Raw genomic sequence first — 23,513 nt, 5'->3', positions numbered from 1 at the left:
AAAACTATATACCATTATAGTTTTAAAGAAGAAAAAAAACTATATACCATTATATACACGGTACACCCTTCTTCAATCTCCCATGTGAAGATTTATTTAACTACAAAGTCCAAATGGGTCTGCCAAGGAAATGTAGTTCTGAAATGAAAGGGGGAAAAAGGTTGACAAGTCAACAGCTCTGAAAGGAATGCAAGTTTGAAAAAATAAAGCAAGAAATCTATCCCCTACATGCTACATTGGCCCTGTATGGTTTTTCTTCTGCAGAGGACATGAAACCCAGAAGGTGCAACTTGCCTTCAAAGAGAAAGAGGAGATAAAATCACTGTCCATGCATGAAAGGTAGAGAAATAACCCTTGCAGCAAGCTTTTGGTTTTTAGAGAATTCGGGGAGGATCATAATACACATAGCCTTGGCTCAAAGTCCATCTCCAGAAAAATTGTTTCTCAAACTCAGACGCCACTAAATCACAATGGAAAATCTTTGCAGTATCAAAATATGGTATTTGTTTAAAATAGGAACCTTAACCCCAGTTCATGAAAGTGAATCTCATTCTCAAACTACCACCCAAAGAAACAGAAGGCCTTAGCTTTAATTTTTCTCACTGTATTGTATCACAACCAAAGATCGAACATTTAACATTTTTTCAGAAAATAATATTTTTCAAAACAGAGATCCTGCAAATATGTTAACTTTTCAGAGCATGATTTTCGCTATGAGAACTCAATTAAAGGGATATGCGTCAACTTTTGACGTTTTCTCATCCACATCAATCTCATACAAAAGTGAAACAAACAAAAGAGTTAGCTTCTCCTCTGCTTTTAATCTTTTAGATCACATATTAAGACAATAATAGATCTCTCTGTAGAACACCGAAAAAGCTAGAAGCCTGAAAAGCAGAATCTAGAAGAGTAAAAGAAAGTTTTGGAACAATCTTTATAAGGTTAAAAGATGAGAATTGAAACTAGACAGAATTTGCAGAGTTAGCAACAACAGAAGGAAATGACAACTTTCCTCGAGAAGCCTTTCAAACAAAAGAAAAGAAAAAGAAGAAACTCCCAGATTCTTCATGGCCAGTTAGAGAAGAGAGTTTCCCATATCTCAATAAAGACCTCCACGATAATTCTATGATGATGAGAGGAATTTAACGACAGAAAACATTGTAAGAGCTTCTCCAGATCCTTTGCTGCAAATATCTGCTTCTCTACGATCATTTCCACCATTGACGTTCTGAAATCATTGTATGGATCACTTGAACGCTTTACCATTGCGAAGCTCTCCTGAACTTTTTCCTCCGACTCCATTGAGCTGTAAACCATTTCAGAATTATTCTTCTTCAAAGCTCTTCTCCGTCGAACTTCGGCAGCTCTACGGCGAGAAATCCTTTCGTTCCGGAGGTAAATCTCAGAAGAATCAGAGGAGAAGCTTTTGGAAGAGAAGAAGGTCTCTGTTTCGTCTCCACTGCTGAACCACCCACTGTCGGTTTCTCCTGATGAAGAGTCAAAATGAAGTCTTTCTTTCTTGCTTGTCCTTCTCTGGGTCTTCTTCTTCTTCCCCTTCGTCTTCCTTGTCTTTCTACGTCCTTCTTTGGGTCCAAATTCTCCAAGCTCGTAATACGAACTCCATGGCGAAACCGGTGATGCAGGGGTACGAGCTCCTTCCTTTATATCATCAAACCCGAGACATTGTTCTCGTTCCGTCACTTTTGATCTCTGCAACACCTGCATTCTCACAGCACCATCTTCTGCAAGTAACTTCATCTTCTCCGTCCCTCTTGGTCTGCACATGGACGGAAAGGTTCGAACTTTTGGTGAGGGAAGCTCCATAGGATGGAAGTCATGGCGAGTTTGAGATACGAAAACCGGCTTTTCGATGAAATCAGCTATGTTTCGGGATCGACACGACCCAAACGAAGCACGAAACATGCGAGAGAGTCTTGGCTTGAATCTTCCCTCCATTACAGAGCAATTACAGATACAGTTGAGCTCTTAGGATACAAATACGCAAGAACACCAAAATCCCAAATGTAAGAAAGCGGTTTCCTTCCTCCACATTTAAATGGGAGACACAAATTTAAAAAAAAAAAAAATTGGGACCGGATAGTTTTTAATTAATTTCGTCATCTCCACTGTCCTCGTAAGAAAAGGCTGATCAGAAATGCACCAAAATGTAAAAATTTTCAAATTGTAAAGGAAAAAGTCAAGAGGGGTGTTTTCAGAAACTTTTTCTATGTTGGGCTAGTCAATAAATTTTGCTACCTTGTTGCCAGAGGTATAGATATAAGTAGTGGGGCCCACCAAGTTTGAATTATCAGATTTATTTAGGGGTGTAAATAAATAATCGAAATTTGCATTCGAATTCGCATCTGTTTAGGGGTATCCGAATCCGTCCGATTATTAATAGGATGTGAATATGGTATACCCATTTCTTACCGATTATTATTTGTCCGATAAAATTATCCGATTAAGTTATTTATTTTTCTTATTTTATAAATTTTTTATATTGATATGTGATTATGTTTCTAGATTTTCTATTAAAATAGCTACCAAAATTGTTAAATTCTTAAATTTCAAAGCTAATGCTCACAAATAAAATGGTAAAGATGTAAACAGGTAGTCGAAAAACTTGTATTCAATCTATATTCATGCCCATTTAGAAGAATCTATTTAAGAAAATAACTATCTGATTATCATCCGAATCCGACGAAAATCGATTGGATGTTATCCGAATCCCAAAGAATATAATAGGATGTGGATATGGTATTACCACTATCGGATATGAATCTAGTTCGTTTACACCCCTAGACTTAATGCATGTTACTAACTTAATCAAATGGTATATTACCTTCTAAGAAAATCACCGGAAGCTTCAAATTTTATGATAAAGCTGATATTGCATTGAAAGAATGTTTTCTACCCTTTTTTCCTTGTAGATTGAAAATTTCAAACTCTGGCTTGGATCAAATCAAAAGTAGAATTCAATCCCTTGTAAGAGGTTTTTTTTTCCTAATTTTTTTTGTTACAAACTTGCAATTATGGTATATAATGAAAACCATTTTGAATCAAAAGAGGGTAAGAGAAAAAGAAACTTTTTAGAGTTTCTACCATCCAGTTTTTTTTAGAGCATACAATGGATAACTGTAGATAAGTGACTGGTCCATCCAAACTGCCAACCCCCAACCAAGATATATAAATAGTACAGCAGAGAATCATTCTATACTCACCAGATGTGTGTAAATAAATTCTTTGTAAGTTTGCAATAAAATGTTGCATATGAAGTAATTCCCAAAAGGAATACATAACAGAAAGGAAATATTCCTACCACATGGATTGCTTAGAGCTAAAAGACCTGTTGGTATATCTATTTTTAGGTTCTATGAAATTGACTGCCATTAGCTTGCATTGGAAGTCCTGAAGCTCACACCTTCCCTGGAATAGGACAACAAATAGCTTATAGGGAATTTGATAGAAAGTGATAGAAGCTTATTGAGGAAGATGGTGTGACTACGACCAATGGGTTGGGTAATCAAAGATGAAGCCTTCTCTTACATTCTTTCATAATTTTCTGGTAATAAATTTACAGTGAGCGAGTGACTAGTCAATTTTCTCTCCTAGAAATAACCACCACCCCTTGCTCTTTGTTCCATAAGAAAATCCACTTGAAATTTCTTTCCTTAAAACATAAAAAGGTCACCTAGCTAATTTGAGAAGGCACCCTTGGCTGAAGCCTGGAGGTAAATATTTAAACAAACCCATATGTGGAAGAGGTTTTGATTAATTAATGAAGAAGAACTATAATAAAATAACACCATAATTATTAATGATAAAGAGAGATTTTGAAATGTGAGGGAGATGGGCAAAGGCAATATTGTCACCTTTCTCACGTTGTTTAGTGACACAATTCCCCAACAAATGTCAATATGTTGATGTCTTACTGGAAACTACAAATGGTTAAGAGACAAAAGTGCAAGGGTGAGGTTTTGGGTCACCGAGGGATTGATTCTTTGAAGGAACTCCAACCCAAACAAAAAGATTTTGTTCTTAAGAGCCTATGAGCTGAGCTGTGGGGGCTGTGGTTGATTTTCCTCTCTTTCTCTCTCTCTCTCTCTCTCTCTCTCTCTCTCTCTCTCTCTCTCTCTCTCTCTCTCTCTCTCTCTCTTATGACTCCCAAAAAGGTATCCTCACACCAACAAACTTCCAAAAGCACCCAAACGCAGAGACAAGTCTGTAAGATCTCCTTTCCAATACTGAAAGCAAGTAACCAACAAGAGCTACAAGACAGTTTTGGTTAGTGAAGTTAGCTTTTCAAACTTCTGGTGAGCTCTGTGACAAGAAGAACACATCAAGGAGATACACTCATCACCCACTTTTGCTGCTTTGTTACGAAGATTGCGTTTGAAACTTGAAAAGAGCTCTGAAAATCTCAACTCGATCATTTTTTGTTTATCATTTTACTATGGAGTTTGGGTCCAAGTCTGCCTCGATTACCCCCAGTTGGGCTATGAGCCTATGACCCAGACGTTTTTTTAGGTTGACTTGTGAGATTGTGTTACACTTTTTTGTCTCTTCATTTTGTTGTGTACCAACAGAATTGATTAAAAATTCTAATTCTAATTCAAATTGAGAGCGAATCGATTCAAATAGAATGCATTCATCAAAGCTTTTCTGAGCCACTTTCTATTTGTTGTCATCGGATTGGAATCCAGAAAAAAAGTACATACATCTGCCTTTGGACCACCCTCATGCAAACCGTATGATCGGAATCCACCACATATCAAGCTGCAGAGGCGCGGTGGACATGATCTTCCTGCTCGGGTTGTGCTTGTGGTGATGCATGACGAGGAGGGACTGGGGTTTCATCCTGAAAGATGGCCTCAATCTCCTCCAAAGTCTTGCCTTTGGTCTCTGGTATGAAAAAATAGAAGAAAATTACACCTATGCCCATGATCCCAGCCAGCACAAAGAACATTCCGCCAAATGTTATTTTATCCGAGATGGTCAAAAAGGTCATTGAAACGGTCCCACTCACCAACCGGTTTACTGACACTGCCACACTTGATCCTTGGGCCCTAAGCCGGGTTGGAAAAATCTCCGACGAGTAGACCCAAGTTATGGGCCCAAGCCCAATTGAGAAGAACGACACGTCAGCACAGACCGCTATCACGGACACCACTATCGCCCACGTGGGCTTCTTCACTGAATGCTCCAGGAACTTTGAGCCCAAGCCCAGCGCAACTAGTGACACTGTCATCCCGGTCGAACCTAAAAGCAACATCGGCCGCCTCCCGAACCGGTCCAAGAACAGAGCCGAAATCATAACGAAAGTAGCCTTGGCTATGCCCATGATGACCGTAACTCCCACTAACAATTTCTTCTCGTGAATTCCGGCAGCCTTGAAAACCTCCGGAGTGTAATAAACGACGGCGTCGTTGCCGGAAGCTTGCATGAAGAAGTTCATTCCGATTGCAGCGACGAGAATCCGACGAATAGGTTTGGATGGATTAACAAACATCTCCTTCCACGCACCTTCCTTGTGCAAATTCTCAGAAGCAGATTTATCTTTGATTATCTCTGCAAGTCTCATAAGGGCTTCTTCGTCACCATTGGAGGTTCTAAGGAGAACCCACTTGGCTTCCTCTATTCTTCCTTGCATGACGAGCCAACGAGGTGACTCAGGCATCGCCAGGACACCAACGGCAATCCCAAATGCAGGAACAGCTGCTAGCCCTAGCATTAGTCTCCAGCTGAGGTTTTCTGCGAGGCCAGATAAAAGATAATTGAAGATGTAACCGAGTAAGATTCCGACAGTAATGAAGACCTCAGGTAATGAAGTGAAGAGTCCCCTCTTCGAAGCAGGGGAGAGCTCTGCACAGTACACGGGCGCAATCATTAGTGATAAACCGACGCCGATTCCGGCGACGAGCCTACCGGTCAGTAAGAAGGGGTAGGAAGGAGCGCAACCCATGAGAAGGGCACCGACCAGGAATGTTGAAGCTGCAAGGATGATGGTGTATCGCCGTCCGATCAAATCGGAGATCTTGCCCGAAGCCAGAGAACCGATCAAAGAGAATACATTCAACGAACCCACCAAGATTTCAACTTGGGTTGAATTAATCTTCATATCCTCTTTGATGAACAACACTGCTCCACTCATCACCCCAATGTCTGTAAACACATCCATTAATCAAAGAAAGAAATTTTATGGAAATTCGAGAAAGGGTTTTCTCGATCATGTCATTGGAACTGAAAACCAATTCCCCCGGCTTGAATTTTTTATAGATTCTGCGAATTTGCTCGTCAAATCAAACCTATGAGAATTTTGCACATGCATGGATTTCTGACATTGGTGTTTTTAAGAGATTTCCTCGTAATTAAGTTGTATCTGCTATGATTTTTTATTAATGGGGAATAAAAATTTAAGTGTTTTGAAAGAGAAATTGAGATGAACTCACCGTACCCCAAGAGAACTGAAGTGGTAGAAGCCAGAACGACGCTTCCCAAGACATACTTGTTGAAGCCAACTGAAGAACTAGAAGCCCCAGGTATTCCTTGTTGGGCTTCAATTTCTATGCTTTCCCTGCCCTCTACCTCCATAGCCATTTCTTCGATGTTTCTTCTGATCTCCAAGATCAAGAAGCCTGTAAAGGATAATTCACGATTTCCCAAAGTGTCTTTTCTGATCTCCAACAACAACAAGCCTGTGAAGGGTAATTCAAATCGGAAATTGAATTATCAAATCCTCCCTAGAAAAATAAATGGAAACTTGTTTATGCATAGAATTTGGGTTCCTATGAAATGGAATTCCATTCTCTTATATTGGAAGTTCTGAAGCTACTCTCCTTGCAATAGAAAAACAAATGGGTTACTATTGAATTTGATTGACGGAGATGGAAAGTGTGACCGCCACTAACGGATTGCATGTTCTAAGGCCCTTCCTTCTTCAACACTCTTTTCATATAGCTATGTCATAATAACATTGCAATAAATCTTTTTGGGTAATTATTAACTTAACATTTTCGACCAAAACAAACCGAATAAATGAGTGAGAACTGAGTCGTCAATTTTTCTCCTAAAAAGCATCAACCATGCTATTTGTTCCTTTATATCCATATCTCCACTTCTTGGAATTGCTATCTTAAATATAGTATAAAACAGATTTATCTTATCTGAAAGAAAAACACGGATCGAAAAGTAAGGTAATATTGCCACCTTTTCCTTTTTGTTAGCAAAATAGAGTAAAAATACACACATAATGCGAGTTTTACGTGATTTATCCGAAAGGCTATGTCTACGGATAAGTACTCTAATGATTTTACTATTAGAAAGACTAATAGAATACAGTTTAACTGTTTTTAGTCATTCTCAATCTATTTGAGTTTTTTCCTTTTTTTTTCTTTTCTTTTCTGGTCAGATTAAGTAAGTATTCAACTAGATGAAAACCCTAATTTTCATTTAAATGAAAATCCTACTTAAGAAAAGAATCCTACTAGTCATTTTGATGAATATGAAATTCTAAACAAGACTCCACCTATCCAATGATGACCGACATTAAAAGTCCACTGTTCATGAGAAAGTGTTAAGAGTGAGATTTTGAATCACCGAAGAATCAATGTTAAGAGAGTTTCCATCCCAAACCAAAGATATATGTTCGCTTATACACCTCTCATCTCTTACCCTAAAAGCATATCTGTTAGGTTTAAATTTGGTTGAATATTAGTGTATGTCTATTATGTGTGGTAAGGATGATTTTTCATCATTTCCTTAATTATCTCAAATTTGAATTTTCTTTATATTATTTTGTTGAATTCTTTCTATTCATCATTTCTTCTATTTGAATTCTTTCCATATCATCTCATCCTTCCATTTCATTAGGATATACATGAATGGGAGAAAAAAACTTTCTTTCATAGGAAAATTGACCTATCTACAATAGAAGATTAGAATAAATGAGAGAACTGCCTAAAATAAAAAATTACATAAAAAAAAAAAAAAAACCTATAATAGAATATTAAAATAATTAAACTACTAAGAATGTTAGACAAAAACAATAATGACCTACTCTCTAATCTTTAATTTTGCTTCACAAAAACTTAGTAATCTCTTCATCTGATATTCAAGAGACATGAAACAAGTTGTGCTAGAACCCAACTCGACAATCAATAGTTTTCTGTCAATGGTGGGTTAGTTTAGCGGCTAAAAGCTCAACCTCCAATGGGGAAGTAAAAATAAAAGAAAGAAAGAAAGAAAAAAAAGAAAGTAAAGAAAAAAAAGAAAGACAATCAATAGTTTTCACCGGTACCTATCAATAAGCCTTTCGAAATCGCTCTAAGCACACAACTATTATGCAAACCTATGTTTTTACATATTCTGTGACATCAACTGCTTTGAGCTTTTACCAAACACTATATAAGAACTTAATAAAGTTCAGAAGCTGTCTCACAAGAAGACAAGGTCACTTTGTAATCAAACTACCACGATCACTGTTTGACTATTCCAATTCTTCTAGCACATCACAATTCCTACCACCATGTGTGCATGTCAATAACATGACCATAAATATTACCAACAATAACAACACAACTCCATCGGGTACTACAAGTCCAACAAAACTCACCCGAGTCAATCCTAGTTAGGAAATTTAGTTAGTTGATCTTCTGGTACAAGCCCATAAGAGGTGTATGTCATTGTCAACTGGGCAAGCATGAATTTATCATACTTTCTTATCTTAAGTTGTTTTCCAAAGTAATGGATGGACACCTCTCATCTCAAGGAAGTTAAAAGATCCGCAACAGTAAAGACACAGCTTAGGAATAGTACCATTGCATCCTGAAAATACTCAAGACAGACTTAGAACCGTTCTTTTCTATTACTACATGTTTAAAACTAAGAGGGATCAACTAACTAATCCTTTCCAATAAAAAAATAAAAAGTAATCGTAAATAATTAAACACTCATCTGAAAATTTCCATCAGAAGATCCGCTTCCAGCCAACATATGGGGTGTTTGACTCGCGCCCGAAAACTTATTCAAAACCACCATGTCCAGACTCCAGAGTTAAAAAAGCAAAAGGAAGCATAAATCGTTGATCAATGACCAAAGAGCATCCTTATTTTTTAGCACTTCTGGTAGTGAATACAACTTTGAAATCCTATTCCAGCGTTTCCTTCCTCAAAACATATAGTATGTACAATCTGATGTAATATCACACTTTCACTTACAACTTTTGCACCCAACAGATCACTTTAAGTCACCTTATTTCACTTGGTAATTTTGCACCTCTTTCTTTCCTGATCAAATCACAGGCCTGCTAGTAATGAAGCATTGTCACTTATCATGCATTACAAGCCTCTCAACTTGCCCGGATAATCCACAGAAAGTGAGTAGTGCATCATGGCACCCGGCAAAACTTTACAATACCTCAAAGACATGCATATAATCTCACCTCTTCTCTGCGCTTCTAAAAAACCATTTGTATTCAAAGAACAAAAAGAGATTAAAAAAAAAAAAAAGAATAAAGAAAAAAAGAACAGATAAGAAATGAACCAAATCAGAAACCTCGGATCCTCTGAACCATACCTATGTATTGCCATCAGCAGGGATAAGCGCAAGCAACAGCCATATTACAAATTGCTAACCAATATCTTGATCTATGCCCAGCATCCACCAAGAAATTATCTTGCACCAAAGAAGGGGAAGCTGGGGAAATTGCAGACAAGCATTCTTTTTCTGCTGCCCTCATGGCCATGTAGTCAGCAATTAGCTAATTTTCCATTCAGACTTTCTGCTTCCTCTTTCCTTGTTGAATTTGAAAAAATGACAAAGCAGTCTTTGGACTTCTCCATAATTACTAGTGGTAGAAACTAGACGACCTTTTATCCACTCAGGAAGCTTATGTGTTGGGTGAGAGCAATATTTTCTTGTGGGATCAAATGCATACCGTGAGTCTACCAACAAGATTGCTGCATAATCATTTATGTGCCGAATAACTCTACCTGAAAACCATAGTAACTAAAATTAATGAAATGGATAACCTATTGAATAATAGTTTCCAACTCACCAACAGAGAAAACACAATTAAGGCAAATAGAACCATGTAGAATTCCAAATTTGGCTCAATGCAAGGATGCGGACCCAAAAAAGCTCAGCGAGTCTGATCATAGACATCATTGCGATGCCAATTTGTCATAAGTAATGGTCTAAAAGAAAGTTCAACTGTTTAGTAATGGGTTGATTACTGGGTGCAGGTAAGTGCATACCAATTGATTGATTCACGGCCTTCATGCAAAGATTTTCATAGTAGTCTCTCCCTCGTTGCTTGCAACTTCTCAAGATGCCAAAGCCAGATTGAACTGAATTGCCATTGCAGTATCCATTATTAACAGAAATCTCGGGGGTTCTACTAGTGTTTGATTCTCCCAACCCATCAATATGCTTTATTCTCTCTATCAACTCAACATCAGATGGATTGGGATAGGGAAGTCCAACCATAACTACACATCGACCCATTCCATCACTGAAGTTGATACCCTCCGATACTTTTCCACCAACCACAGCTAAAAGCACAGCGCCATTTCGAACAATTGGATTCTCTTTTGGATCTCCAGCAGACAGTGCAACAATGGTTTCCTTGTATTGCTTGAGAACTAGTTCCACATCTGCACTACTTCTAGGCTCTCTAAATATACGCTTTTTCTTCATAATCCTTGCAAGGATGCCAGAAGCTTTCCACGTATCATGGGCTAAACCTTCGTACTCAAATGACGAGAAGAATACAATAATTCCTTCAGGTACCACTGCCACTAGATTGCAGAGTAAACGCCCTAGCTCCTCTATCTGCAATTCCAAGGACTATGAATCAGCTTATTTCACCAATCGTTCTGCATTTCAGTGATTACAATTGAATTCTGAAATCCCATAGTAAAGATAAGGCTACAAATATTTTGGAAAAAAAAAAAAACCACAAACAAACAAGGCTTCAAATAGATCCACTATTAAGTCCAACAAGGATTACAATACAACAAGAAATTCAGCCTTATACCAATTTAATGGAGTCATCTACATGGATTAAAACAAACATAGGGGAAACTGAGGTCTTCCCGCCCGGGGGGGGGGAGGGGGAGAAGAAGACAGGAAGCACGATAAACTTAGAGGATCAAGATAAATAATAGAACAATGGAAGGAATATAACTGCATGCAATTTGGGAAGCATTTCCTTTGGGTAAGTATATCTATTAGAGCTGGTAAATGTCTCCAATTATCCATTTCACGTTATCAGTTATCACCACTACAGCAGTTGTACTACTAAAGTTTCAAAAGAAAAAAGCAAAACTAAAAAGGTAGCTTCTGCTACAGCGCAGAAGATGTTGGCACAGGGAGAACGTTCTAAGATCGAGTTGTCCATCACCAGTAGGGGAACCAGCAAGAGAGCATGCAGGGGCATCAATATTTTTTTAGTTCACAGGGGGCATTGCACTGCATACCTCTAAGTCTGGGCACAGGGGTCATGCATCTTTGCAGCACCCTTTTTCCCTTAGGTTACATTTCTCCATGTTTTATAGGATATAATATTATATTGCAAAATGAAAAGAGCTGTCTACCCAGCAACGGTGTTGACAGTCAGCTGTATGCTAAACCAACAACCCAGAACAACATATATGGCCCTGAAACAAGATAATTACAACTCCACGCAGTAGATTTTCGTAGAAAAAGAAATTCAAACACAGCATAATTTCCACAAAAACACCTATGTTGAAATATAGACATAAGCAGATAATGTGAGACGAATTCACCATGATATTACACCCCCCCCCCCCCCCCCCCCAAAAAAAAAAAAAAAAAAAGGGAAGAAGAAGAAGAAGAAAGAAAAGAGATGTATATACCATGACTGGAGAGCTTCTGGAATGGTAGCTGAAATCATAAGAAAGACCAGAGGGTCCGTGAGAAACAGCAATAGGCAAAATGCTCTCAGGAGGAACGATATGGCTACACGAGAAAAAATTTAATTGGTCTGGAGGTATCCATGGAAAGAGCCGTGCCCTTGTCTCCTCTACAGGCTGCAGAGTTCCCCCTGCCAGCACAACAGCATGTGCTTGGTTTGTTATCTGTGGGAAATTCATATACTAGATTCAGCTTCGTAAGGGTGAAAACATAATTTATGCAACATGAAACCAGTAAAATTCAAAATCTATTATAATACCTGGGAAAAAATCTTTTCTCCAGCAAGCATGACATACTTAATGTACCCTTCTCGGTTGCCAGAACACATTCTCCTTGAGATTATTATCCTCCCATCACCATCATTATTAGTTAGTGAACTAAAGAAATCAACTAAAGCTTGAAAAGCAGATAAAGCACTATCTCTGACACCATTATTGTCCATCACAGAACTCCCTTGTACACTAGCTAGTTTCGCTCCATAGCCATTGACCTGAGGAACTAAACAGTTAATGGCCTTCCTAAACATGACTAAAAATTTGCAAACTTTATAGTACATATAGACATGTACCTTGTGAATGATGTTGCTTTCCTTTATGTACGGCATTAATTTGACCAGGTTGATGTTGTCAATGTTGAGAGAAAATAAGAAATCATTAATAGCCATTGAAGAATCACAGACATCTTTTACTCCAGTGTGATGCTCGGTACCATGATTTGAACTCAGAGTACTAGAAATTTTATCATCAAGAAACACTCGGAGAAAAGCTCGAGTGATGACCATCAAAGTCTGGATATATCTTCGGTTGCCAGCTCCCAAGAGTTTTCGAAATCTTTCAAAATACAGCTCCAGGTGTGAATGTACTTGCTCCAGCTACAAAATGAAAAGCTTTTGTCACTGACACATGGTGATATTAGTTCATCTAAAAGATCTCCAAAAATCAGGAGTGACAGGAGTGGTATCACATTTCAACTGAGCTAAACTCAATTTAGTAACATTCAAAAAGAACCTGAAGAGTTAACTTTCAACTCAGCCATAGAAAGTGAAATTTGGGCTCAGTACTACCCACAGAAAGCCAACTAACATCAGCAAATTTCAAGCTGGTCAATCAAATTTTGACAAGTAATGACACCAATTAAGGATGAATGAAGATAATGAATTCCTTGAGTATAGACTCAGCACTCTGTTCATCGGAAAGCCAACTAGGATTACCCAAGTATTATACTAAGCAACCAAAATTAGACAGTAAGGGCAGAAACTAAAGTGAAAAATTGGGTAGGCATTGCTTACCTGTGAAAGGGTAACTTTTGTGTCATACATGCTCGTAAGGCAGTCTGCTAGATTGTGAGCCTCATCTAGAATGACAATACTATTTTTGAGATTTAGGCCAAGTGACTCATGAGATGATTTGGAGAGAAGAGATTGGTAGGGAAGGACCACAAGATTGACCGCAGGGACCACACTTCGGGAACCATAGTACGGACAAGTCCCAATCCTCTTTCCAAGGTGGACAAGATCCTCAATATCCAATGCCTCCTGCTGAGTGACCTCGTTCATAAACTGTCTTTGAAGTCTATGCTTTCTGAGCATTGGACAACCAGATGAACTGTTCTTCTTCTGTATTCTTCTTCCATTACCCTCAATCTGCATGTCAACATTTTCATATCAGTCATGAAGAATTGTCCAGTAAAAACATTTCCTTGCTAAACAGGATGCATCCTGTGATATCTGGAAACTCGTTTTGCCCAAAGTAACTGATGCGAGTCACAACATGTAATGTGCATTCTTGTGGGGGTATACAACAAAACCCTTAAAACAAGGAATGAGAGGATGTCCAATTCTCAGCAGACAGAACACGACATAGAGATGACAGACCATCTAGTTCGCTTGGAGAGTAAAGAAACTGATATAATTAAAAAGCATATGTCAATATCCTGCTGATCCTGGGGGCAAGCTTCTACAGTTTATAACAAGGAATCAGGTTCATCAAAGAAATTCATAATGGAAATTGTAGGTGGTTATTGGTGAAAACTGAAAAGGGGGAGAGGGGCAGGGACATTTCACCCATCGGAGCTAAGAAGTGTAGTGGTTAGACATAAGCAACTAAACCAGGGTTCACAAACTTCGGTATCATGACTGTGGTAATAAAAATTCTTTACCTTGGAGTAGGTGCAAAGAGAATTGATTTTAGAAGCTATGTACACCAGTAGAGTGCACTAAAATGAACCACAAATGCAGCTAGTATAAGTTGGATCAAGTACAAACCTTGGTTTTGGAAAATCCTTCTTTCTTGAGCTTATGAAGTTCCAAACATCGCTCACTGATCCTAGTGGAATTCCCAAGCTTCAAAACCTCTGGTAGGAATTTAAAAATACAGTGACTATCCTACATAATTAAACTCAGATTCTTTGTACTTTTCTCTTTGGTATAAGTATTTTAATGCAACATCCGCAAGTGCCAGCGTGTGCATGTGAGTGTAATTTCTTGATGAAATTAAATTACTACTAACAAAATAGATTTGCATACCTTCATTAATGCAGAAATTCTTCCTTGATCCCAGACATATGACCTTCAACTCCGAAGAAAATGTTGTTCTTCTTAACTCCTTTATAAACTGGGAAAGTTGAGAATGTGTCCTACTACAAAAATAGACCTTCAAATCCTCTTCTTCGTCCTCATCGCTGAAACGATCTTCCTCTTCCCCATCACTTGACGAGCTAAAGCTAACACCAGTGGCCTTCCTCTTTGGATTCCCTTCATCTTCGCTCTCATACTCTTCCATCAGGAACTCCTCCTCCTCATTCAACTCCCCCGTCTCTCCAGTCTTCTGCTTCGTCACAATCCTTCTCTGAATGCTGATATCCTCCTCTTCCTCCCCGTTCCTAGAGAATAAATCTCTGCAATCATTCTTGAATCTCCTCTTGACAAACCCATATGATCTATGACCTGGTTTCTTAGCCTTCTCCTGATTTTGGTCAACCCTTTCTGAAACCGGAACAAAGTTCCTCATCCAATCTGGTTCATCATCAGACACATGTTGATCTTCGGTGCTACCATTCCGACCAGAAACGCCCCGTGTTTCGAACTTCAACTGTTTCTTCCGATCCACAATCCACTGCAATGCGCTACAAATGATGCTTAGGGTTTTACCAGTCCCTGCATTAACAAACCGAAATTCGAGTGAAGAATGAATGAATCAGAATGGAATCTCAGAATCAACTACAGAAACCCTAAGCAAACCCTATAGGAGAACAAAAGGTGGGAGTGAAAGAGAGTTAGTTACCGGTGGGGCTCTCGAGCATGGAAACACCTCCTTTGTCAAGTGAGTTATAGAGAGCTTTCATGAAATCGAGTTGTATAGGATAAGGTTCGAACGGAAATGCAGGGAACTTCGCCTTCTCTTCCATCTTCGTTGTTGCTGCGCCAATCGCCTTTGCCTCTTCTTCTCTGCAAGTTCGCTTCCCGCGCGTTTTCGAAGCCGTAAGCTGATTTGTTTTATGGGAACATTTACGCAATTAATCAATTTGACGTTTAGACTTACCGTTTTCAACATTTTAAAGTTTAACAATTTCCAAAATATACAAAATGCATCCACGCAGTAAACCGGTATTGGAGTAATAGCCGGCCCATCCATCAGGTTCACTCGGCCAACATGGATCCAAAGTATCGAACCATCAGTGGAATCATGAGTTTGGCATGATAATAGATACCTTCTGAGAAAACTCAAGAGACCGAACCGCATTTTGTTAAAAAAAGAAAGAAATACCATGTCACGTTGTTGGAACTTTAAAAAAAAAATGACAAAAACTTTCCTTCATACATGGAAATGAAAATTCTCCTCACCATTATTATTCTTTTTCTTGATCATTAAATTCTTTTCAAAAAAAAAAAAAAAGAATCCAAAGGACCTACTCAATGATGGTGCAATATATGGACTATTTTAGTATGCTTTGAGTGGTTAGCCTTAGTTTGTTTTAATAGGTATGACTACTACAAAAATCTTAGAAGAATATTGAAAGTTCATGTTAAGTAGGGAGTGGAGGAATATAACATCTACATAGCTTCACAATTTCTTTTTGTTTTCCCTTAATAATGTACAATTTTATAACTCATGAACTTCTAATCGTATTGACATTAGTTTTTATTGATCAGGCTATCTCCTTTGGTTTATAAATATGCTTAAAGGTATCTATTATCTCTTACTTGCTTTTCAATTAGATGAATATTATATATTTATTTTTTTTCTGTTTTTGTACTGTTTTAAACACTTAAAGAGGGAAAAGAACAAATGTAATGTCTATAAATAAAACAGACATCCAAAACCACTTTTATTTTGGTCTTTTGATCAAGAATTAGCATATGTACAAATGTCTTTTCTTTTTGAAACAGGTGATTTTTCATATATTGAAAATGTAGGTTTTAGGTAATATACCATCAAGTAGAATTAAATTCACGACCTTTTCACTAAGAAATGTTACTACCTGATCAACCCTGCAATTGTACAAGGACACCATTAAAAAATTGCTCAGTTGGGACAAGACCAACACCTCTTAGAATCATGAGTTCAATTCTCATGATGGTATATATAATAGTTTTTCACCTCAAATGTTTGGTTACCTGTCTCCAAAAAATTATTACAAGGCCGAGTTAGATCGAATTGAACTTGATCCAAAGCCTTAACCTTAACCGTAGCCCAGGCCTAGGATCTCACCCTGGTCCATTATAGGCGCTGAAAACCCATCTGGGTCCTGTTCGGGCTTTGGTTACCTTGAGTTTTGTTGGTTCAAACTTCAGCATTACCCATCACCATGGCACCATGGAGAATTTGACTTTGGGATTATAGAGAAAAACAAATACAGTAAATTGAACCTGTAACAAATTCGGCTGCTTTCTTTGGAGGGACTCTTCAATGAATTCATACGGATTTAATCATGCAAAATATTTTAATTCAAACGTTAAGATAAACTCAATGAATGTTTTTAGATTAAAATATTTATACCTTGCAACATCTCAATGAGGTAAAGGTGGTAATGAGGCACCATGAGTAAAGAAGGCCCTTCATGACATTGGTCATGGGTCTTAAAGGTCTTGATCATGGTGATGAGGTGGACTTACTTGAATGGTGGAATTACTCAAATTCTAACTCTTGACATTCATTTCTCATTTCAACTTCATGACCATTCATGGCCATTACCATGAGTGGGGGTTAAGGTCTTTGAATGGGTTAAATCCTATTCATTCCAAAGAAGTGAATATGAGAGTTACTTCAAGGGAGTTTATTCACATTAGTGGAGGAGGGACAAACCATTGATTCTCCATTAGTGGAGAATTGATTCTCCCCTTGTGAGGAGGTGTGGTTTGGGCCTATATAAACCCAACCCTTCCTTGCATATTGTGTGGAATAGAGACACTCCTCACTCACACTATTTGTTTTACAAAGTTCATTTCTATCTTGAGTTGTCTAAGTGTTGTGCTTTAGCTTTTGGCTCCTTGAAGGGACTAGAAGAACTACCTCATTTTCTAATTGGAGGTTGCTTTATCTTGGAGGTGGTGGTGCGAAGAACCCTTGGTAGAAGGGTGCATCAATTACCTTAAAGACAGCATCAAGGTGTGACTCAACCTTATCGATCGGTGGTTTGTTCGGTTGCAACTTCAAGCTCTCCGAATTTACTAAAGACGATCTTCATCTCTCAATTATATTGCGATTTCATCTTTGTATGTTTGAAGAATTTGTAATACAATTACCCCAACAAATATGCTCCAAAGAAAGGATCCCAAACCCACAAAGGTTTGCAAATCACAACTTCTTTATCCAATAAACTAAAAAAAAATTCCTCTCCTTTTAACATTTTTCACTATTTTTTTAAAATTGATCCCAAATTAATCATACTAAAAGATCCAAATGTTTACAAGTATCTTGATTCCCAACCAACAAGAAAAAAACAACTTATAAACATACCGGAGAGCAATTTACATAAAAGACTCGTCACTTCACTCAGAAGTTTACACACAGAAGTCTGACGCGTGTTTTACCTAAACACATAATCACGGAAATCGAAAATAGGGATCTACATCATTTACTAGAGTTTTTTTTTTTTGGGTAGAAAAATCTACTAGAGTTGGTATTAGAAAACCTAGTACTGCTTCTTAGCCGAGTAGGATATTCAGACTCAAAGATCATTGCAACTAATTTTAATCCGAATAGACCTTATTTCTCCCTTTTTTTAGAACATTGACCCAATCCATTCAGGTTTAGACCGCAGAATTCGGATCATCACCCCTGACGGGGAGCTGCAGCTCCCGGCAGCTTTTCCACCACAAATATGGTGGGGCCTACCCGTAAAAAATAAAAAAAAAAAAAAACTCTCCCATCATCCCAACCCCTGGGCCCCTGTTTTTATGGTGGTAAAGACCGCATTCCACAACCAGTAAAGGGTCCCTCTCCCGAGCTCTTTGAATAATAAATGTTTCTTTCTTTGACCAAAAACTCTCTCTTATTCCAACTAAGCTTTTAATTTGTAAATTATTCATGTCATTACTATAAGGTAATTAGAGTGATGAACGTTTTGTCGAGGCATTAAAGGATAGTCGCACAACACTACACGTCACAAGATCCAACATAAACGTAAGTGCCACAGCTTACTTCATGGGTCACTTTCCTCTGCTCTATCTAAACAAAAGATCACACACTTACAGAGAATGGCTGTTGGTAGGATTTAGTAGGAGAATAGATAAGAGTGTGAATAAATCGGAGGAGCAATAGCATACAAAGAGTTCTCCATGCAAAGCTTGACCTCTCATCAAATTTAACTCCAACCGATGGACTGGACTCAATAAGAGATTCATAAGTTTAACTCTCTCGAGTCCTTTGCACTTAGCACATACAGACTTTCGCCTGGTCATCGAAGACCAGTAGAAGTGCACATTAATGGACTAGGAAGCTTTGATTACCAAGTTAAAGTTAGAAAAGATTCTGGAAGAAGATGAGAATAGGACACGTCAGATGCTACATCACTAAACAAGTTCTCATATCAGCTAAAGACAAGAAACAGTTTCTTTTTTGGTTGGAGAGGAGATATGAAATTTCTCTGGACTATATCCTCAGGAGCTTCTATATAATTAACATAGACGGGCCAAGAAAACATATTCCAAAAGCTCAAATCCCCACATCACATCAGCCATTTGATCAGTGATCAATGATGGTGAACATCGTACACATTTCCCACCCCAACACACACCATTCAAATGAAGGTCACCTAAGAAAACCTCCTTAAATATTAACGGGAAAAACGATACCTAGAAAACCCACCGTTCAAAGAAATTTGTATTACTTATTTGCATAGTTCCAATTCTACCTCACTCCAACCCCTCTCCACAGATCTACCACATCCGCCAATGGAGTTTGAATCTTTTACTTGGGCAATGAACTACAAGACACCCCCGGGTATCAACAGTATTGCGAGTAGAGACTAGGCAATGAGGCACAGTGGCCAGGCATGAGTCAACAGGAAATGCAGGCCGGCAATTGGCAATGCCAGTACAAGGTTGGCAAAGAGAATTAAAATTGAACTTCGAAAATATAGACACTCGAACAGCTTTACCTAAGTTACCTCGTCATTTCATGAAACTTTACCCCAGATGATAAGCTTCAAACAGTGGGTGCCCCAGCTACAAATTCATGGATGTTTGGTACTGTTATCATTCATCAATATCAATCATTGAAAAAATGGAAACGGTTCATACAGCCAGCATGTCGCCTGTACAAGAGACAGCAAGTAAACATGGCAAAGTGGCAAACTGCAGCTCTCAATATGGGCGGGGGCCACTGACTGGCAGGATGCCTTTCAAAATAGGCATGACGATAGACCACCAAATAAAACGCATTTAGGTCTTCTAGGAACAAATAGGGTTAGACAAGAACTCTAAACCACAACTCTCACAACATACAACTTAAATGTACAAATAAATCAACTAAAGATGGTTGATCCTGGTCCGTACATGAATCCATCACTACTGGTCATCTAAAACTTCACTACCTTCAGAGATGGAACCCTATTTTCCCAAGTTATGTCAACCAAAGCAAATCCAGAGATCACAGACATCATCATCTCCAGTACTCTGTTTCCTGTTCTAATTGAAAAACTGCCAAGGCCTCGTATGCAGAAGGGAAACGATAGACTGGTTTGGACAAGTTTAGTCATTGAAGAAGCAGAACAAAATTTCACTCCAGATATCAGATTATTGTTGTACTTGAAAACTGGATTTAATACAGTACGATCTCCAGCAAAAACCGAGACTAATACAGAATTAGAGCCGCAAGAAATTCACATGATGCTTACAGATATGGTATATCTGAAAGCTTGGCCAATTAAGCATCCCATCATAGAACAGGTCTAATAAAATTCACCAGTAACAAACCCGGGAAGGAAGTGCATATCCAGTGTGTATGCTTACATTAGACCTGCGACTTACAAACCCACCTGCTACTTACAAACCCATTCATCCCATCCAAAACTGTGTTAAAATTGGATATCCTTTACACAAAAAAGTGGCCATTTCTATAAAACAAGAAATCAAAGTAGTCCAAATACCCATTTTACAGCAACACACCGAGGCAACAGAGAATCTGTAAGACAGTCAACAAGATAACCTAATTTCATCCCTCTAATCATTCAGAATAAGCATCAATCATAGGGCATCCCAACATATCACCCCTAAATTTGCTTAATACAGCAAGCAATTCTTGAAAACGTTAATAGATTAATATTAGGTTAATATCACTCAAATTCTATTTCAAAATTCAGACGGATATGACTTTAGACAAGATTAAGTATCAAATATCATTTGCTATATATAGCATTCTCTGAATTCCTTATGCTGTCTTCACCAGAAATCCAAATTTGCAAGAATCCTATGTTCGACACCAAAATACCAATGGCATAGTTAATAATATGGTAGACCTAGAGTAAAACAATAGTTGGTTGATCTACTCTCTAGATTCATTTCCAAAAACAAGCCTTCTGTTGTGGGCTTAATAAAAAACTAGGAGCAACCAATGACAAACAACTCTGGGTGACTAAAGGGGAATAAAAACATAAACTGGATCCAAAATATTGCATAACCAAATGCCCAGTCCTAACAAAATACTAGTTGTCCCAGCACAAGAGTCACAAGTGAGCAAACCCAACAAATAAGGAAAAAGGGAAAGCACAGCGACATTTATAGAGACAACAGAGGTAAAGTACAACCAAAACCATAAACCTCGATTGCCCATGACACAATTAAAATAAAAGAATGAATGAATTTGGCTAAATCCATGCACGAACATCTTACTGAGACCTCAACGAAGGGATTAAGTTGAGACTTCGCTTGGTTAGCCATACATATTCCTGAATGGACGTCAAATATCAATTCACTCTAAGTACTATAATTAAGAACTTCTCACAAAGGTAAACATGGCATCAAATGTAATGAAACCAAAAGGATGTAAATTAATTGTCACTCATCCATCACTAACAACAAAATATTTTAGTCAATAACACCCTGCAAAACCAGGAAAATAATTTCCAGAACTCACGAAAACTGAAATTAAAATAGACTACCAAAATCACTTTTGATCCCTTCTTAACCCTCCTACACCTTAAGAAGCGGCTGCCCCGTTCTTCCTTGGAGTTGCTTGGGTACCTGAATCAAATTTAAAAAAATAAATAAATAAACAAACAAACATACAAATTATATAACAACTGCGACATCGATTAATCAATATACGAGAAAAAACTAAAAAGCCGGAGACGGAATCAGGCTTACCTTCTCTGAAGTTGGTCTTGAATCTGCGAGGCAGGTGGCGGAGATACCTCATCCGGCCAGTTCCGGTGGTCTTCCTCCTAATAGCCTTCACGCTCCAGTTATCTGAATCAAAAGGAAAATCAAGATTACTTCATCGCAAAAGATGTGAAAGTTAATAAACATGGAATAGGGCTTCAAATAGGAAACTTACATTTCCTGGTACGGGCTGAAGGGTACGCGCAAGCAGAGCATCTGCTCTTCTGAAGATGAAAGCTGCGGCGCCCGCATCTCACACAGAGAGTGTGAGTCTTGTTCCTCCTCTTACCGAAGCTTCCTGTTCCTTTGCCCTGCCCATTTCAAATCAGAAGCTTTATGTTAACAGCAATCAGAAGAGAAGAAGATCATTTGTTCAGATATCAGAAGAAACGAAAAACGCTGAGAAAGCCTGAAGGTATGATCCTACCATTGTGAGAAATCAGAGAAACCCTAAGCTCCGTAGCCACTTAGCCAAGAGCTCTAAATATAGGATGCGCTACTATTTATATTGAAAAATGGGTTCGTGGATTTAGGGTTCCATACTTCCATGACGGTGTTGTAACCATGTCGCCCTGCGCATTATAGCGCAACGAGGTTCGACTCTGCTAGTTGGACCAACACTCCGTATCAGCCAGCTGTAACCCCGGGTGGACCGGGTGGGTCTCTAACTAGACCCTTTCTAGGTTGAACCGTGGAATCCAACATGGTCTTTTCTCGTTGTTGTATAATAGTATGGTTTACATGTTTAGACACATGAGTGTACAAAATTGTCATTTAAGTTTTAACGTATCAACAAATTTTATGAATCAAAGTATTTTTGCGTGTGATCTTATGGATACTATGGGACATTAGCTGCACACTGCAAAGATGGTAGAGTGGTAAGATCTATACTTCTCAGTGGAGAGATCATGAGTTCGATCTTTGTTAACGACAAAGTTTCCCTTCTAAAGATGTAATCGAGGTGCGCGTAAACTGGCCCGAATAATTATCATCACCATCCATTAAATGGGAAAAGATAGCAATTTATAAGGTGGATAGTATAGAGATGTTTTCAAGAAATAGTGAAATTTCTTATTCTTTTGAGTAGTGAATGTAAGCAATTTCACTAAACCAAAATAAATTCATTCCTATTGTGGATGTATATTACTTGCATTCTTTTTTGCGGTGGAGCATCCATCTTGACAACTTCATTGACCTTCAATATGTTGCTTCCAATGACTCTTTTTGTAAGTTTTTATGTACAATAACTTCCTTCCTTCCGCTGCTGTAATATGATCATTCATACTTTGATACCTAATTTTCCACAAAAAAAAAAAAAATTACTTATTTTACCACACATCCATCTCAACATCCCTATACATGGTACACTTGATTTTCTACAGACCACATCTTCCATTCGTCATGAGCTCATTATTAGTCATATGGTCCCAAAAAATTTATTTTCAAGTGGAATACACCTTAATATTAAAATGGTAAGAAAAATAATATTAAAAAATTATTTGAAAATCCCTAACCCAAAGGAACAGATGTCACCATTGGAGACATAGGGGAAGCAAAACCCTCTACCAGCGAAACAAAGGATCCAGACTCCCTACATACTGAAATCAAGACAAAAATCCATGATGCAACCAAAATCCAGTAGCATGAGAAATAGCAGTGTAATGGTCATGAATTATATCGCCAGTGGCTGCAATTCCTGGCTTTCACAACCTGTTGTGATGGAGTCAACCACAAGATAAGGGTCATACGTACCATCAAA

General features: G+C 38.2%; 4 protein-coding genes across 4 annotated transcripts; all 4 read right to left on the bottom strand.

Moving 5' to 3' along the window:
• Positions 1–890: 890 nt before the first annotated feature.
• On the bottom strand, positions 891–2,010 carry LOC149024949 (uncharacterized). Its single transcript, XM_089145140.1, has one exon. The coding sequence runs from the start codon at positions 1,954–1,956 to the stop codon at positions 1,066–1,068; it is 891 nt and encodes a 296-aa protein (XP_089001266.1). The 5' UTR covers positions 1,957–2,010; the 3' UTR covers positions 891–1,065.
• Positions 2,011–4,649: 2,639 nt separating this feature from the next.
• LOC149024948 (putative polyol transporter 6) lies at positions 4,650–6,764 on the bottom strand. Its single transcript, XM_089145139.1, has 2 exons — positions 6,450–6,764; positions 4,650–6,162 (listed from the first exon to the last, which is right to left on the bottom strand). Exons 1-2 carry the CDS (start codon positions 6,595–6,597, stop codon positions 4,772–4,774), a joined length of 1,539 nt encoding a protein of 512 aa, XP_089001265.1. The 5' UTR covers positions 6,598–6,764; the 3' UTR covers positions 4,650–4,771.
• A 2,348-nt stretch (positions 6,765–9,112) lies between these two features.
• LOC149024947 (RAD3-like DNA-binding helicase protein) lies at positions 9,113–15,380 on the bottom strand. Its single transcript, XM_089145143.1, has 9 exons — positions 15,216–15,380; positions 14,459–15,088; positions 14,198–14,286; positions 13,223–13,576; positions 12,503–12,805; positions 12,194–12,424; positions 11,877–12,098; positions 10,254–10,830; positions 9,113–9,989 (listed from the first exon to the last, which is right to left on the bottom strand). Exons 1-9 carry the CDS (start codon positions 15,337–15,339, stop codon positions 9,754–9,756), a joined length of 2,766 nt encoding a protein of 921 aa, XP_089001269.1. The 5' UTR covers positions 15,340–15,380; the 3' UTR covers positions 9,113–9,753.
• A 6,020-nt stretch (positions 15,381–21,400) lies between these two features.
• LOC149024946 (large ribosomal subunit protein eL37z) lies at positions 21,401–22,282 on the bottom strand. The gene is made up of 4 exons (XM_089145138.1): positions 22,182–22,282; positions 21,930–22,065; positions 21,740–21,841; positions 21,401–21,616 (listed from the first exon to the last, which is right to left on the bottom strand). Exons 1-4 carry the CDS (start codon positions 22,182–22,184, stop codon positions 21,573–21,575), a joined length of 285 nt encoding a protein of 94 aa, XP_089001264.1. The 5' UTR covers positions 22,185–22,282; the 3' UTR covers positions 21,401–21,572.
• Between the last annotated feature and the right edge of the window lie 1,231 nt (positions 22,283–23,513).

This window comes from Hakea prostrata, chromosome 2, assembly GCF_041222555.1.
Source record: "Hakea prostrata isolate BN-2017 chromosome 2, UWA_Hpros_2, whole genome shotgun sequence".
Lineage (NCBI taxonomy): Eukaryota > Viridiplantae > Streptophyta > Magnoliopsida > Proteales > Proteaceae > Hakea > Hakea prostrata.
Note: the sequence above shows the minus strand (reverse complement) of the source record. Positions and strands in the feature narration are given on the sequence as shown.